This window comes from Falco cherrug, chromosome 4, assembly GCF_023634085.1.
Source record: "Falco cherrug isolate bFalChe1 chromosome 4, bFalChe1.pri, whole genome shotgun sequence".
In the NCBI taxonomy this organism is placed as follows: Eukaryota; Metazoa; Chordata; class Aves; order Falconiformes; family Falconidae; genus Falco; species Falco cherrug.
This window is the reverse complement of record NC_073700.1, coordinates 62,095,497-62,113,928: the sequence shown is the minus strand read 5'-3', so window position 1 is coordinate 62,113,928 and position 18,432 is coordinate 62,095,497. Positions and strand designations below refer to the sequence as shown.

Sequence of the window (18,432 nt, the reverse complement as noted above, 5' to 3'; positions counted from 1 at the left end):
TTTCACATACCTCTTACTACTTTGCAAGCAAATGTTCCTATTTGCTTAGTCTGTGTGACTTTAGTGTAAATTGGAAACCTCATTCACAGAAAAAATGGGAAATGTTAATGCACCACACTTCCACTGAAAACAGTAATGAATGGTTGCTGAAGTAACAGCTCTTGGTTAAACAGAGATTTGCTCTGGGGAAGCGGCGTTCCTGCTCCTCAAATAGTGCATCACTGTTCTGGAAATAGCATACAGCTCAAAGGGCTTGTTTGTTGGTACAGCACTTTTCACTATAGCTGTTTTTTCTACAATGAAGAGAGCTCATGCAGTTCCTCTGAGATGCTGTGCGTTCCTGGCCTTTCGTGGTTAAATATGTGTTGTCAGCCTAGCTGGCATACAACGTACCTGAATGCACAAACAAATGGCTCATTTCTGACTGAACGCTATCTTGAAATCTCTCTTTCCTTCTAGATGTCCACACAGAAGCAGTTCAGGCAGCCCTCGCTAAACATAAAGAAAGGAAAATGGCAGTCCCCATGCCCTCGAAACGACGTTCGTTGGTGGTGCAGACATCAATGGATGCCTATACACCTCCAGGTGAGCATCTCTGTGTAGTTTATGACAATGTTAGAAACAGTTCTTTATGCTGCTATGAACTAAGAATCTGCCTGCGTAGGCAGAAATGGAAATGCCATTTGAGACACACTGAGCCTTGAGGTAAGTTTGAAGAGAAGGTGAACTGAACGGTTGGAAAGTCAGCCGGGGCACTTGGCATGATTGCTTTTGCCCTTGGTGGTATCTCAGGTTGCATTGGTCCTTCTGGTCTTATGAAGACCTAACTATGGCCAGCTTGTCTTCTTTTATTTGAGTCAAAGCTTTCAAGTTTCTGGTTTATTCCCTAACACTGTAATGTAACGTTGTCTTTACAATTAGCCATGCCATTCCTTTTCAAAGTTACCTGCTCTTTTACCTACTAGACTGAAAATGCCCCACATCTCATGCATTTCCATTCTCACTGAATCCAGATGGGACTCCATTTCTCACTGAGGGGTGGACTTTCTACAATTGGGAAAGTGTTTCACAGACTTTGTGGAATGAGCTTGGGAAAGTATTTTGGATATTCTGTACTATTAATGCACGGCTGGAGATCTTCAGAATATTCTCAAGCCACATTATAAAGGAAGACTCCTTTGCAATCTTATTTTTGTACAATACAGGAGCCATGGCCCTACAACAGGAAAGCTCTCTCAGTGCACGGTTAGCATTTGACTTCATGTCAGGGCTTTCAGTATTACAGGCTTTTCTTACTAAGTTTGTGTACCTTCGTGAGCTTTTCTTAATGACACTTATCTTTAAACCTGTAATATCAACATGCCTTATTTCTATTAAGAAATCCCCAAAGTACTGCACTTTAACAGGCTGTTTTTAATTACTAGATACTTCTTCTGGTTCAGAAGATGAAGGCTCCGTACAGGGCGACTCCCAGGGAACTCCCACCTCAAGTCAGGGGAGTATAAACATGGAACATTGGATCAGTCAAGCGATCCATGGCTCTACCACGTCAACCACTTCATCCTCCTCGACACAAAGTGGAGGCAGTGGTGCTGCACACAGACTAGCTGATGTTATGGCTCAAACGCATATAGGTTAGTATATGGATGTTTTGAGCATATCCAATTAACATGAATTTTGACTTTCACGTTCAGCTGTTATTACCTTATGAAATCTTACAGAAGTCTTTCACGTGCTTTTTCTTCTTTCCTTTTTTGTTTACCCATGTTATATGGAGAGATAGCCCTATGTTCTTATTTCAGGAAGGGAAGAAAAAAAGTAGCAATTTAGATTTAGAGGTAGACTTAGGTTGTGCCAAACAGGGTCTAGGTATTGGCTGCCAAATATCTTAAAACGTGCAGTTGCATGATTTCCATTATTTAGCACTAAAAAGGTCTCTGTAGAATCCATCATTAAGAAAAATCAGTGCATGCAGCATTAGGGGTTGCTTGCCTATGAGTTTCCCCAACTGCTGCACCACTTTAATTACATAGCTTGAGTGATTTTTGATAATTCTGTTAACAGTAGGTCCTCTTAAATGTATGTTTTTTCTGCCCTTAATTGAATCTAAAATACTTGGGCTGGGATATCTAGCTATTATAGTCCTTGGGAAGGACTATTATATACCTTCAGAGAAGGGAGCTGTTATTATTAGCTGTTTGTTTTTATCCTTTGGAAAGATCCTAGGAAGTCAGAGCTTTATTTCCATTAGGGCTAAGCTTCACAGACATTAATTATTTCTGAATATTGTGCCATTGACATTAGTCTTCATTAAAATGAGGCAGCTATTCGATTAGGCATGTGGAAAGCAAGGCTTGTTTTCCCTTCATTCTCCAGTAACTGTTTATCATACGAGGCATCTGCTTTGGGTGCATTCTCGCTGGGGCTGTGTATTTTGGGTTGTCTCACTGAAAATCTGTTGGAATCTATATTGGAACGGATAAAGCAACCTCACTACTTCACTACTGTTCTACTACACATACGAAATGCAGTTTTGCACGACTGTTCCTCAACTGATCATTCCTTTTCAAGTATATGTAGAAAGATACATGAAGCTTCTTAAATGTTCCTGATTTTATGTGCTGGAACAGTAGTCTGCATCCTTTTTTTTTTTTTTTTGAGTATAGCTTGATATAACACCTGTATTTTCAGATAAGTAGTCCGTTCACCATGGTCTGGAATTGCTGGATTGCAGTCAGGGGGAGGATTTGTATTGTATTCTTAAATTCATGCTAAATGAATAGCTTAGAACCTTGTTTTAGAAACACATACACTTCTGAACACATTAATCATTGCATTTGGTTATTTTCTGTGACTTCATCTTGAAATGCTAGAGGAAATTATAGCATAGAGAATTAAATTTATCCAAACTCTGAAAGGTTACATTACTCACACACCAAGTCTTAATGTGTCTTTAAATATAGCTTCTTTATAATGTGACATTTCAGTAATTTTAAATCTGGCACAGTAAGTCTCCTTTTGTAATCACTGAGTTTGCAGTAAATAATACAGCATTTATAGAACTAAATTAAGATGGCAGTATTCTGTAGAAGAGGAAGAATACTACTTGTTTTACTTGTTTTATTTTGCCTTGTTGACTAGAAAGATTTCTCCTCTGAAGGAAACAGTTAAGCTTATCTCAGCGTATTTGTTCTGACAATAAGATACTTTAAATTACATCTCTAGTTGGACAGTAGTTGTGATATAGTAGTGTAAAGGTCATTTGGATAGAAAATATGAGTGATATCTGCTAACAGAGATTGTGATCTTAAGGTTACCATCAGTCATTGTTGCTAAAATAACTGGAAATGTAGGAGAAGCTGCATAGATGATAACTATAGGATGTATTTCTTCATGGGTGAGCTGTTTTCTGTTAGAATTTGAAATTAAATGGCTCTTTTGTGTTCTTTTTCAATCCAAGAAGGTGGATTTCGCATATAATTGTTTTCTAAGAGGTAATAAATTTCAAGTATTCCCACAGATAGCCTTGCTCTTTTAGAGGCAGTGTGCCAGTGATCATAGATGAATAATCCTCTTTGGTAGGGGAGAAGGCAAGGGAGAACAATAATCCTGTTCTCTGAACCTCTTCAGCTACTGGAAACAATTTGTTCTTGATCACAAAGAACATGTATTCCCATGGCTTGATGTTTGTTTGGTCCAGGAGTTGTTCTCCAGAGACCGATCGGCCTGCAAGAGAGAAATCATCTGTAAATATGTAAGGACGTATTGGCACGCTCTGAAGATACCAATTCTGATAAATACAAATTTAAGGGGCAACAAGAAAGACCTTTAATGATAACCAATAAACCCCCTCCATTCTGATATCCACTAGGATTTGACCTCCAGAGTGCATCACAGAATCAAAGGGAGATTTTTCCAATTTACTGTAATGCAGTTCTGGGAAGGGATTTGATAAAAGGCCTTGGCTATAATATAAGCAGAGTTCAGCTTTGTGGATCGTTTAGATAATTTGCATTAGCTATTATATGCTTTTTATGTTGTACTGTTAATTTAATTTGGCTGCTGCTGCTTTATTATGGCCAAAGTTCTAGTTTAGGATAGGTATCCTTTAAATGTTTATTCTCAGCTTTAAGATGCTCCGGCATCTGTGCTTTCGTTTGTCTGTATTACATGTTTTGGACGTATATGTATATAAAAATCAAGGAGAGGAAGCACATCCCGAAGTTCATGTAATGAAAATCATATGGCACTTACCTATCATTGTAAGTTGATATAAACATCTCACTACAAAATGTTGATCCTGTAGATGCATTTAATGTTTCTTTTATATGCTTCAAATATGTTTCTGTTTAAAAATCAAAGGCTTTTATCCACATTAAAGGCTACATAGATTTCTTATTAAGTAAATATAAAAACATGTGCCATAAAGCATGACTGAGAATTCTCAGACAACCTTAAAATTCTTGTCTTCTGAGGGGGAATATTAACTCCTAATACAGGGGACTAGTTTAAAATCCTGTCACCTGGACTTCAGTATGGCAGGAACCTAACTGATGGAAGAAGCTACAGCCCTGACTCTGGATTTCCCTCCCCTAACAATGAGAAGAGCCAGCTTGTTTGGGAGAAAAAGCTGCATTTTCTTCAAGTATAGTATTGCAGAAGTGCTTTTTGAGTTCCTGGAGACTTTTCAAATACATGGTGCTCGTGTGCTTCCAAGCTTCCACTGAAAATATTCCCCCACCTCTTGGCTCCTCCTCATACATGGGGGTCTGTCAATTGCACATGCTCTATCCCTATGTGAATGTGCTCTGCGTTGTTGGTTCTTTCTGATTTTCGTGAAATGGGTGAATTATCTCACTGCAGTGGCAGAAATGCGGAGCGCCTTAACTGGAAGCAGCTGTTCTGTCTGTGATCTTCTAATGCAAGAATATTGGAAGAGATGGGAAGAGGAGGTGATGCAAATATGTATGTTTGATGGAGGAAATGCTTTGAAGTCATGCAGCTGTCACAGTTTCTACTTCTTAGTCAACAGATGTGTCAGGATCGTTCTTCTTAACTAAAGCTCAAACCATGCTTCAAGTTACCTGACAAGACCAACCAGCTCTGTACCAATTGTGTCCATGGTCTAAACCTGGAATGACTGTTCTATACAAAAAAGGGTACATTTCACATAACAATTCATCTTTTCCTTTAGAAGTCATTCAGACTAAATTTTTGTTGGTATGACTCTCATTTCTCCAAACCTGCCTCTGAGAAGGGAACCAACTGAGGATTTGTGAATGTGATGGTTGAAACTTGCAGCTGTAGATACTGCCAACAGATAAGACATCTGTTAAGCAGATACTTTAAAGGAATATGGCAAGACAAACCTGAATGTTCCTCTTCTGCTGTATAAGAGTTCTTAATGGAAATTTAAACAGCGAATGGGCAGCCAGGGGGCTAAAACCCCACTCTCTGGCTAGCCAGTGGGGGCCACCTAGGGAAGGGAGTTTCTTCTAGGTGATTTCAATTGCCAGTGCTGCTTGTTCAAAAGGATGCCCTTTTACTAAAGAGCAGGAAATGTCTTTCTCATGTTTTTTCTCCCTACCCAGCACCATGTGTTACAAAGAAGTATTTGGCTTCAAAGGTATACATCAGAAGGGAGAGCACCTCTGCTCTGTGGTGCTTTGGATCATGTATCTTCTCTCCCATGCATTAAAAAAAATACCATCTCAGTGCTAAAATCTGAAAGAGGATACTTTAACTCAAATTTAATTTGCCTTGTAAAGTCTGAAAAGATGGAAATACTTCACTGGGAAGATGTAAACAATTATAGCTAACTTTAAAAATACTTTCTCATGTTACTAATAGCTAATAGCTGACTAAGTACAATTATTTTCTTAGTCATGATCTCTCCTATTTGCATAGCCAAACTGCATTATAAGTAAAAAATAAAAAGATAAACATCAGCATTTTTAATTGACTTATCGAATAGTTCAATCATGATCTATAAAAAGCTCTTGCTACTTAGCAAGAAAGGGCTAAAATTGTGCTAAGTCTAACATGGTTGATAATGACAAGGCATCTAAAATGACAGCATTATTCAAACAATTACCAGCGTAAGCTTCGTTGTCCAAGCTATTATACTTCCATTGATCACTTACAGCACAATATAACATGTTTGTTACAGTAAAATGATAACAGTGGATGTGATCGAAATCAAAAGGCTCAATGGGACATTTGCAGGATGCGAGGTGTTTCTGAGTTGCACGATAAAAGCATCCTGTGTTTTCCTCAACCACATACTGTGATTGAGTGATAAGGTTGAGTCCTTATGATGTTCATGAATACAAACATTAATGCCATGTCTTACTTTTTCATGATGATTGTCAAATGCCACCTTTAAATGAGAAGTATGCAAAATAAGCATCTAATACAGCATCCTGTTACTGTACGTGTAGCAATAAAAAATAGTTGTGTGTGTTGATGGTGCATGAATTTGGGACTGAATGCACAAGGATTACAGTGATCCAAAGCTCAAGACTCATGAAAATGCTTTATAATTACATTTGAGGTGAAATTTTCTGTAGAAGTTGGTGTTTTAGTAGAGTTATGTCACCGTAATGCTTGTAGGACATATTTATTAAAAAACACATCTTGAAAATAGTATTAGGACAAGATGAAGTTTTCCCAGAATTGTTGCCTTTTTAAAGAGTCTTACCCTACTGTAAAACAGAGAGCATTCCTCTTCACTTCAGTGGCAGCAGAATGAAGACCTGCCTTCTTTTGTGTCTCGGAGGCTGCTGGGGATCATTTATGTCAATCGAAAGAGAAGTTGTTATTTGCTCATGGTATTTATCTCCACCTACTCTAATGCTGATAAAAACCTGGAAAAAAATTATGAGACAACCCATAAAAATAGTACAAATACGTAGGTAATACAGACTCAGACTTGAAAACACAGGAAAACAAACTGTGGTAGCTTGCTGAGTTATCAGGCTATGAAAGAGAAAGATTAGCTCTGTGGAACTGTTTAGCAGTGCTGGCATGAGTCAGACCAAATTGTGTTTGCCTTCTGGAAGGCAAGTCTTTGTAATGCGGAAGAATTAAAATAACTCTGTCTAAAAATAGTGGACAAGCAAGTGTCCATGCAGAATGCAAAGTTCATGTTTCTTTAAATTTTATTTCTTTCTCCTGGGTTTCAACTCTGCTGTGATTGATTTTTTTCCTAATATATATGAATAAATTCCTTTCTTAACAAAAATTGGCACATACAGAATACAGAGCTTATAAAACTGATCTGTATTGACACTTGCAAGTGATTGACAACATGCTGTGTTCTTTTTATTTAGAAAACCTACGCAATAATATATCAGAAGTATATTTGTTGGCATCTTTTCTATTTGAAGCTGTTCACAAGCTTTAGCTTAGTATAAAATTAAATGTCAGTGGAGAACCTACAACCTAATTGTATCATTTTTTTAGCCTGTTGCTTACATGATTGCAGATATACAGCCCCTGGTTTAATCAGTGGAAGCTTTATTTATGAAAATCATGCTGTACATTATAGTTTTATACATTCATTTTGTGCATTAACTTTAACACCTGTTCAGATGTTGGGGGAAAAAAATCAAATGGTATCCTTTCCCCTTTGCTTTTCAGCTCTTCAACACTAGAGGTTCATGGTTAAACCTTTTACCTTGTTTTTCACAGAAAATCATTCTGCCCCTCCAGATGTTACCACTTACACCTCAGAACACTCAATACAAGTAGAAAGACCACAAGGATCAACAGCACGAGTGGCACCAAAGTATGGAAATGCTGAACTTATGGAGACTGGTGATGGTATGTCACAAAGCAAAACTGGAGGTTTTTTTGAGTATCGTAACATTTTTAGTGGTTACTGTATGCATCTGTTCTTTGTTTCTTCTGGGCACTTTTCACCTATAAACATGTACAAAGTTGCAGCATCTTTACAGTCCTAAACCAAACTGGTATAAGTAAAGCCAACAGAGAAATATTTCTTGATCAGCAGAGCTGACTCCCCACAGAAATTGTTCAGCAAAAGAAAGCAGTGAATCTCTTTACATCTGATTATATCATGCTGCCTGTTTACAGCTAGTATGTTTTTTAAATTACAAAGAACGTGACATGGTAGGATGGCTACATCTTGAAAAGTGATGTGTTTGAAGTTTTATTTTCTGAGTTTTGTTTTTTGGTTTTTTTTGAAAAACAGTTATTTGTAAACCCTTTCTTATTTACTGCTCCTCTTTTCTAAAACTTACTAAACAATATTTCAGCAGGGTGTGGAATTGTTGACCAAGTGTATCACATCCAAACTTAGCAGCTTCAGCTCTAAAAAACACTTGGTAAAAGTTTTGGAGCCAACCTTGTGGAAGGGTAGGAAGCAGAAATTCCTGCAATGCAGTGACAGAAAGCCATTAGTTCAGGAACAGTTGGCATGAATGATGCAGAGGCTTTGCTCTCGACTAGGGAAAAAGAAAGGGGAGGTGATTGATGGGATTATATTATAAAAGTGCCCCTTGCCCCATACTCCTAACCAGAATTGTGTTTTTCAAAATGCTGTATGGGCACGCATGCCTCCCTTTGGAGATTGCTGGCTGGTGGGATTGGCTGTAGGGATGTTCAGAGAATACAGAGTCATGCTGAAGTAACACAAAGATGTGAACCATGTTTCATGTGGATATGGGACAGGCGTCCACTACAGTGTAAAGAGCAAACCAGAGTGAATGATGGGCCAGAGCCTATTACCCATACTCCTCGCTGAGCTGCAGTCTAGTCAGACAGTATCGGTATGGCCAGTGATCATGGGGAGTGCCACTGCCCATCTTCTCACTGACCACTGCCAATGCTTAGGGAAGAGTTCTGTAAGGTTACTGGTATTGGCTGTAGGGAGGGGTTTTTCACTGTGCTTCTCTCCCTCAGTCTATGTGCCATTTCCCCTCTTAATTTTGCAACCTCACTCTGACATTGTTGTACTGTTTTTTATTTAAACTCTAGGCGTCATTGTTCTTTTTTGCTGAAATGATCTTATGTCTTAATGTTGAATACTTGAGTCACGGTATGGCATGAAACTGTAGTGGTGGTGGCCTTGCAGTCCTAGACCTTTTCTTACCCCACTTAACATCTGGTGGCGTTCAGCATAGCAGTCGACTGATGTCTCCATTGATCCCTGTCCTGCAGGAGTACCAGTGAGCAGCAGAGTGTCAGCAAAGATTCAGCAGCTGGTCAATACACTAAAACGGCCCAAACGACCACCATTACGAGAGTTCTTTGTAGATGACTTTGAGGAATTGTTAGAAGGTAAAATGACTGTTTTTCAAAAGGTTTGGGGATCTCTTATTAAAACTCTGTAAAATGTTTGTCTCATAGATTGACTTTCTAGAAAGCCAAGTAAGCCTTCGCTGTATTGGCAAGTACCAAAAAGCATCGGTATTTAGTTGAATCTGTTCGTAGTGAGCTTGGATGTAGTGCTGTAGAGTCAAAAGTCTCTCTTGTTTGCGCAGCTCCTGGTTCTGCTTGCAAAGAAACAACAGAAGGGAGTGGAGGGAAGCTTTGCTTTATGAACATTCAGCTGTGGGTTACAGCCATTGCTTTTGAACACCAATATGAGAAAAACTGTTAGTGAGGGAGCATGTTAAATGTTTTACACATCCTTTGTGTAACAGAGAAGCATTGAAAAAATGAACTAAATGTAAGATAGAAACAAGGATAAAGTCAATGAAGAAATTTTTCTTTTCTGGTTTTTTGGGGTTTTTTTTTGTTTTGTTTTGGTTTGGTTTTTTTTATGGAGGTCAGTGCTTTGAGAATTAAGATCTGCCAGGATGTGGAGATTTAAATAGTCTTCATTGTAGTTTATAACAAAGTATGGTAACAGAGCATGACTTAAATCAGTCTGTTACTGATGACTTGTTAAAGTACATTTTTTCAGTAGTTCTGCAGTTTCAGCTCATTACTGTGTTTTTGCCAGGAAGAAGTATTCTCCATCCCTATTTAGGAATAAAGATAGTTGATTATTTCAGAGATAAATATATGCATGCTGCCTCAGCAGTTTCTTTCCCTGCTTGTAGAGCTAGTGTAAGGATAAGCACGTGCATTCCTGAGATGTTTCAGTTGCTTCATCTCTCTTAAAGTTAAAAGTTAATTATTCTGTTGTATTTCTGTGTTGCTTCTCAATACCTTCTAACATTATTTTCAGGATATTTTGCAAAGGTAACTTATTCTCTTGGTTACACAGGTGTACACAAGGTATAGAATTTACATGGTAACTGTGTATCTTTTCATAATCATAAGTTCAACAGCCAGATCCAAACCAGCCAAAGCCAGAAGGAGCTCAGATGTTGGCTATGCGTGGGGAACAATTAGGTGTGGTTACAAATTGGCCGCCTTCTCTGGAAGCAGCTTTGCAGCGATGGGGCACCATCTCACCGAAAGCTCCTTGCCTAACCACTATGGATACTAATGGAAAACCACTGTATATTCTCACTTACGGTGAGTGCTCTTCAAACTCCTTGTGCTTTTATATATTGTGTACAGTGTCTGCAGGTATAGTAAATGCATAAATACACAGTGAAAAAAGCCCTCTAAGGATTCATCTGTTCCATTTCTGAGTAAGGTAAGATGATTCTGAAGCTCTTGGTGTCTGATGGATTGCCAAGATGTTACAGTATGATTTATTTCACAAATAGGAAAAGAGCTGAGTACATATACCCATGGAATCACAGATTATAAATTAAGACCACTTTTTACATACATCCTAGAGAAGACTTTCCTGAAGATTAATTTCTAAATCCATTGCCCTTGGATATTGCCCAGGCTTTGTTCTGCAAAAGCAGAACCTGGTATACAAAACTCACCAGCTTCCTGAAGAAATTAAAATAGGACTTTTTCCTATGTTCTACTGACACTCTAGTAAGTGTGTTTTGAATTATTCCTCCTGATACATAGTTGTACAGCTAGTAAATATACCCCCTGAAATAGATTTGCCAGGATATATTTCAGCGTGATCTTTGGTATGTTGATATAATTCAACAAGTACTGCCTGACAATCTATTGCAATCAAGAAAGACCAAATAAAAATAAACATAAGGATACCTCTGACAAATATATTCTAATTTTGAGATGTTCAGGGGCCATTTGGGAAATGTTCAAAGGAGTTGTTGTGAATAACCATCCAACTTTGAAAGCAAGTTGGAGTATTTATGTATGTTTTTTCATATGGATGTAAGAATTTATTCTGTTTTTTTTATTTATTTCTACCTTCTCAGGGGCCTAGAGTTCTGTGCAGAGAATGTTTTCACATGCTGTGATATAGAGGTTTGCCTGTTTTGTTCAGTGCTGAATGCTCCTTTCTGTTCAGCAATCAGATTGAGTGATGGTCCCTGGCCAGAAAGATGTCTGCTGCAAGTTTGGCATTGCACATGTAGTTAAAGGCTTTCAAAGCATAACAGAACCTTTGCAACTGAAGGTCATGCATGAAACATTTTCCCTTCAGGTACTCGGAGTAAAGAAGTTACTTAAATTAGGAGGCAAACCTATGATTCACCATTGATCAATGTTTTTTCTTCCTTAAGGACATTTACTCGGAACTAGAGAAGAATTTTGAGTTTGCAATTACATGCTTGCGGAAGAGCAATTCATATCATCTACTGAATGGCCTAAATAAATTGGACAGGAAAAGAAATTAAGATGTTAGTGAGAGTCAGACCATTTTCCTGAATATGGGATTCTGTCCAGAGAGTCTGAGCATATGTCCTGCTTTGCCCAAAGGGCTGTAGGCTGAGCAAATCAACCTGAGGAACTCATCCATGTGGCTCATGGAGCCACCTAGCCTGCTTCTCTGTCCTAACATAACTCTTTCCCAACCCCTCTTGTGAATTGTCCAAATTCTGAGAAAAATGGGACTAAAACTCATGTTCTCATTGCTTCCATTTGGCCTTTCTGTAGTTTCCTGAGTTCAGAAAAAATCAGTTCTTTTGTCTTTTCTTTTTTTTTAATTGATAAAAGATGTTACAAAGCAAAACATTTGTAAGAGATTCAGTGAATTCTTCTCTGCTAGCTAGATTTCAAGCTGACATTCTTCCTCATGGGAAATGTCCACTCAGTGTGCCATGGCAGTTTTCTTAAATGACAGCTGCTTTGAAATATCATTAACTTTACAGCCACCTGCCATTTTATTTGTGACTTTATGAATGATTTTGCTGTGGCTAGTCCATCTTTCGTGTCTAGTATTTTCTAGCAATCGTGGGCATGGCATTTTTTAAAACTTGAATATTAATAGACATTAAGGCTTAAACTCAGCAAAGACACTTTTATTCATTAATTTTTATCCTTGTGCATATTTCCACTGGCCCCAGTAGGTAATAAACTTTTGAAAAGGTGAGCTTATTCCATAATCCTACCACATGGTATTAATATGACACTTAATTTCCTTGTGTGCATGCTATGATCAGATGACCAAAACTTTAAAATATCAACATTGAAGTCTTTTGGTAGCTTCTGAGTTTGTATCTCACAGTTAATTTTAGGTTCTTTGCCAATTTAAGTAAACACTATTACCAGGAATTTTTGTATGTTCACTGTTTGAGAAATATTAAAGAGTTTGAAGAATAATTCTAAGTTTCTAGAGGTTCAGTCTTTGGCATGTTACCTAGATGGTCACTATACAACTCTTTTTGAATATCTTACCTCTGTTTACTCTTTCAGCTTCAGTCTCACACTCTCTTATGTCTTCATGGAAATCCTCTTGATTCATCCTCCAACTTTCTGGTTAAGAGGAGGTTTCTACATGTTGTCTTTTGGTCATTATTTTTTTCATACACAGCATCTTCTCCAGATTCTTGTCTCTGCATGGATGAATTGCAGGTTTGCCTGCTTATTCCAGACTTCTTTCATCTTTGCAAACTGGATTCCAGGAGTGTCTCCAGCTGTCAGCTAGGTCATAGCCCCTCTTGAGTAGTAGTAACTTATTCTCATAACTTCAAGCATATTTATCTCCTCCTTTGTGGATCACGTAAGCAATATTGCCATACTGCCCGATACTCAGGCTGTAGCTTGAGTATCGTACACAACCTGGACATTTTACTTTTGTTACAGCTGTTCTGTGTCCAAACCTCGCAGGTTATTTTGGGAGCAAATCTTTTCAAATGCAGACCTTTTGCTGCATCTACATGGTGAAGTCTCATCCCATCTGTCACCTTAGTCTTGATTCTTACAGCAGGCTCTCTCTGGCCCTGAAAAACACAGTGTTGGCCTGTTGCATCTCTCCAGGATGCTTTCATACTTCCCCTTGGTGGCTTTGCATGCTGAAAAGGAGCTCTCTGAGAGTCTTCAAAATTCTCTTTCTCCAAAACCTTCCTCACAACTCTTCTGCTGTCTTGCCCAGACATGTCTGAGAGTGGTCAGACGAATGGCCAAGCTACGATATGCCATGACAGACACTGGTAGGTTGGTGTGGTAAGACTACTTTGTGTGATTTATTGGAATAAATTGCCCTACCTAACAGCGGCTGATGTGGGTATGATACTGTTGGTGTGGATTTAAGTGGTGAGTGCTCTAGATCATGATATGCTGTTGTGCCATAAAGAGAACTAGTTTAAAGAAGTTATTCTTTCAGCTGTTGCTTAAAATCATCTCTGCCTTCCCATTCCTCTTCAGGAATTCATCTAATCTGTAATGCCTTACATCTCCTGTGTCTTTTTTAGCATGTTTTTTGAGCTTATTGTCTTCATAGCATGTCAGGACTGTTTTCCTCCATGTGTCTCAAATTACTGTAGATAGAAGAAACGAATACCTGCACTTGTAGACTTCATCTTTTTTTCAAGCAAGTTTTTGAAGTGGTTTGCCTCAGTTCTTGAAGTTCTTCTCAGTGCCTCAGTTGTAATCTTTATTTAATGTACTCAAAACTCTTAAACTCCTTCTGGTGAATGAAACACTGAATATTACTTATTTCTCAAATATTTTGTTCCTCTGGGAACTTGGTTAAGTGGAGAACATCATAGTTAAGTTATTCACAATCCCTTTATAAATCAAATCACTGAATATGCATAAATTGAAATGTCTGAGATATGGGAAGGAAGGATGTCTTTACTGAGTTTTATGTAAGTCTGAACTCTGACTAGAAACCTAATATGTGCTCTGAGGAAGAGGAAGACAATTTCTGGCTCAGACAAAGTTAATCAGAGTAGTCAGGCATCTGGTTTTGGTATTGTCGGTATTAATAATGAAGTGCTTAGTTATTTCTTAGAGGAAAAATGTGAATAAAGGACAGTTAAATCCTATATAGTACTTACACTATCACAGTTACTTTTCTTGCTTAAAATGATTATTCTAAGAATAATCAGAAAGACTGGGGAAAAAGTAAAAAGCTGAAAGTAATTTGGGATGAGCAAGTTCTGAGCTTTCTTATTTTAACCATTATTAAAAACAACAAAATGAGTACCACTTAACTACATGTGCTTCAAAGAGTCTCATTTTCTTTATCTAACACTGTCTGTAGTCATGTTTTTTTAAAAACCATTTTCAGTAGCTCTGATGTATTGTTTCACATGTTAGAAGCCTGTTGGAGACAGCAAGGCTAGCAAAAAAGAAGAGGTGCTGTGGATAGAGAAGTATTTTTTCTTTATCCATTTGGATTCTGTGGAGAAATAAATGCCTGAAAAAAGCTATTTTTTTTTTTCAAATTAATTGCCAATAAAAAATAATACTCTGACACAACTGGAAACATTTTGTGGCCAAAGTCATACTGCCTTAGAAGAGGTGATTTAGCTTATACTGGAGATACCTTGAGGTGGCTGAAACTTAATAACAGATTGAAAATAGCCAACCCCAACCCACACTACACAAGGTGTACGACCCAGCTCCTCCCATGTCCTCTGGCTGTGAGAATCAACTCAGCCAGGAATTCACGATTGTCAGGAGGAGAGGGGGAACTGAGTGTCTCCTAACCAAGTAGCTACATAACCAGATTGTCCTTATATCTGAAATAACTCAGTGCTTGCAGAGGTATGGATAGTCATGGTTCAAGTCCGTACAAAGATATCAATCTTGTGATTATTTTGTACTTTAAACCTTTATTTCTTTAATAAAAAGACAGAAAATGACTTTAAAAAATCTGTATTACAATCTATGATTAAGATTGGGATATCAAGCACTGTAGTAGCAAGGTTACCTCAATTCTGAGTATGTCTGGAGCCTTTTATTCTCTGCAACAGAATATTTTTGTTCTTTTTCTTTGGATTTTTTTCTCCCAAAAAGCAGCAACTTCATTTGCTGCTTTGGATGGATCTAAAAAAGGTTTGTGAAAAAAAGAGCTAACAGAGCAGCATAACTGTGACTGTTATTTTGCAAAGCAGAAAAAACCCTGCTTTACCTGCATAGCATTAGGAAGTTTGCCATTTATACCAGTTTTAATAAATACTCTTGTTTCTATTTAATATAAGAAATGTCCTACTGTGATACTGAGAAAATGAATATTTGACAAAATTATTTGCAGTTAAACTTTGGCAGTCTCGCAATTGCTGTGCACGGAGATTGGTAAGCAACCACTGGTTTGGCTTTGTTGAGTTAGTGCTGTGTGGTTCTGAAAAGCATCCTGAAGATGATAAGGAACTTGACTGTGGTTTGTTTTCTCTCTCAAGTTTTCTCCCTGATACAGCTTTTCTCTTATAACCTTCTTTACATTCAACACAAATGTATAGTCCCTTTACAGATTGGCAAATGAAGAGGAAGGGCATTTACTTTGGTGTCACGTGGAAAACATCTGATTTTTGTTAACTGATCCCTTTTTATGTGGATTTTAAGACCTGGTGGTTTCCTTTACTCTCATAATGTGTTGCTTGTCCAGATGGAACTGGCTTTTAACTCTAGCTTGCTAAATTTCAGTTGGTAAAAGATACTGCTCTCCGAATAGACTGTTAAAAAAAGAACAAGACCGAATACAAATTAAATGTAAAATATGTGGTTGCTACTATAGTAGAGTTGCTACTGTTCAACTAAATCAAGATTCCGGCGGCAAAGGAACAGGGACATGCCCCACACAGGTGTTAACAGAGTTTGTCACAGCTGCCAGAGAGATGCTGTTTTCCATCCTGTCCTACTGAGAATATTTGTGTACACGATGGCTGCTGGATATGGCTGGGGTTCAGAGGCATAGCAGTACTTGCTGATACTTGCTGGGCAGTGGGAGCACTCAGTTTAGTTTGCAACTATGTGAAGAGCATTAAAGGCCTCCCTGTATAAACACTGCGCCTAGGGCGTGCAAGCCTGGCAGCAGCACTCCGGGCAAGTGACAGAAGTGGCTGAGGAAGATGCAGTCATCTTTAGAAAAAGAAGATTTATTTCAGTAAATGCTTAAGCAATTATAAGTTAGGCAATGATAGATGTGGAGAAAAGCTTAATTTCTTACCATCTTACAGCGTTATACAAGATCTTGGAAAGCAGCACCACAATTAGCGGCTTGATGGGAGGTAGGAACAAGGTTGTAAATTGTAGTAGCAGCAAGTTATGTGTTAACTGGATGTTGCTGGGGTTTTGTTTCCCAAATCAACTTGGGAAGCTCTTCTGTGAGCACCTACCAATCTGCTTTGTTTAGGAGATAGTTTTGTGACCTGAAAACTGAGTGGTAATTCAAGTACTTAAACATCTAGGTACTAGTAAACACCTAGTGCCCCGTGTTATCCACAACGTGTGTGTGACTGGCAGACACAGCACAGGGTCTGCAGAGCCCAGGCCCCTTCTGGAGGGTACTCTTGTGCCTGGACCACCACTAGAGACTCAGATCTCTCACTAATGACTTATCTCTGTAGATCTTTTACCACTTGTTCATTTTTAAATACAAGAAAGTAGCTGCTCATGTATGGCTGGTAAGCAGATCAGAGACCAGCAGGGACAAATCCTGTCCCCGGTGAGGCAGGTAGGGCAGTTGTAAAGGATGGTGCTACAGTGGGGATGCAGGCAGGAAGGTGAGGAAGAGGAGGGCTGATGGGGTCCGGTCTATCCCCGGGGAAATGGTGGCAAGGCAGCAGCACTGCTGGCAGTTCCCGCAGCTTTCTGCTGCAGCAGTGTGGCTGGAAGAAAGGAGCTCTGGCACTGAGCTGAAACATTGGCTGGTCCACTCACTGCTAAATGAAACTCTTGCTTGAGTTTCCTACATCTGCCGTCCTGTTTTCAAGCCAACTAACTTATTAGAAGATTAATGGCAGCGTGTTTATCTGCGGAGGACCAGTGTCTCGTTGCACTCCGGCTGAGGACAGCAGGGCATATCCTGAGCAGCTGCAGACAGCCAGATTTCTGCTGTAGCCCGTGTAACGAGGACGGTTTAGCCCGTACAAGGATCAGCCCGGCAGCCCTAAGCCCTGTCTCAGAGAGAAAGCCTTGGACGAAGCACATCTGGCCTCCTTGCCAAGGCCTCCCCCTCCCACTGCACAGATGTGGCACCGTATGGAGGTCACAGCAAGGTCGCAGCGTTGGGATTTGTGGGAGAGGTTTTAGCAATCGGCTTTTTCCCAGCAATGTCTAATCTCTCAAGTTTGCAAAGGAAGAATTACACTGAATTGCAACCTAGGCAGAACCAAGGAAGGAAATACTTCAAAGATTTCCTTCTTTGTAACATCCTCCGTTACCGAGGGCTTTTATCCTGCAGTCATCAAGTCCTTTGTGTTTGTCAGTGATGTTGGGGGGGCCAGGCAGCCAAGATGGCAAAATAAATGCGTGGTTCAGTGCACCTCTGGTCAGAAGCTGGTACCCCATGCAGCAGCCACAGATGTGGCCCTGATCATTCATACACTCCTGCCTCCAGCTTCTGGATTACTGCTCCTTTTGTAGCCCTTTATTTATTTTTTTTGGAACACAGCGATATACCCTGGAAGAAAAATTATGGGCTTCCTGTTGAACATGATCCAGTTCAAGATGCGCATGGACTTTGCTGTGCCTGCTGGCGAGGCTGCCCCGTGGGCTCTGCCTGCCCGTGGCTGCTGCTGCCTGCACGGGGGCTGCCTGCACAGGGGCTGCCTGCACGGGAGCAGAGGCAGCAGCAGCTGGGAGTAGGCAGGGGCTGGGGTGAAGGTATAGAGCTTTAAGGGCTTCAGGAGAGACTGTCTATTCCAGCTCCTTCCCAGCTGAATGCAAACTAGCTTCTTTGTTCTGGTTTTCCACAGTTTCATACACATGTGCACATGCAGTTAGCTCGGCTAATTAACGTAGTTTGATATTGCACAGGTAAATAGAGCAGGAAAGGGCTGTGGTGACAGAAAATGGAAGTCTTTGACAGTTAGGAAGTATTATGGGCACTTTCTGTGCAGTTCAAAGGGTATTTAAATGGAAAGGTGAGGAATTAGGGAGGCAGCATTATATATGCTCTTATGTTTCAGAAGCTGAAATAAAATTTTGGCAATAAAAGAGGATTATGACAAAATGTATTTGAAGACTTAATTA

At 39.3% G+C, this 18,432-nt stretch overlaps 1 protein-coding gene across 4 annotated transcripts in view; it reads left to right on the top strand.

The window, feature by feature from the left end:
- Positions 1 to 18,432, top strand: part of DIP2C (disco interacting protein 2 homolog C) — a 325,146-nt gene that overhangs the window by 205,509 nt on the left and 101,205 nt on the right. For all 4 annotated transcript variants that reach the window (XM_055708852.1, XM_055708854.1, XM_055708853.1 and 1 more), the window contains 5 exons: positions 460 to 585; positions 1,425 to 1,634; positions 7,693 to 7,824; positions 9,184 to 9,303; positions 10,294 to 10,491. In XM_055708852.1, the coding sequence (XP_055564827.1) occupies positions 460 to 585; positions 1,425 to 1,634; positions 7,693 to 7,824; positions 9,184 to 9,303; positions 10,294 to 10,491 (786 nt within the window). The remainder of the gene's footprint in view (positions 1 to 459; positions 586 to 1,424; positions 1,635 to 7,692; positions 7,825 to 9,183; positions 9,304 to 10,293; positions 10,492 to 18,432) is intronic.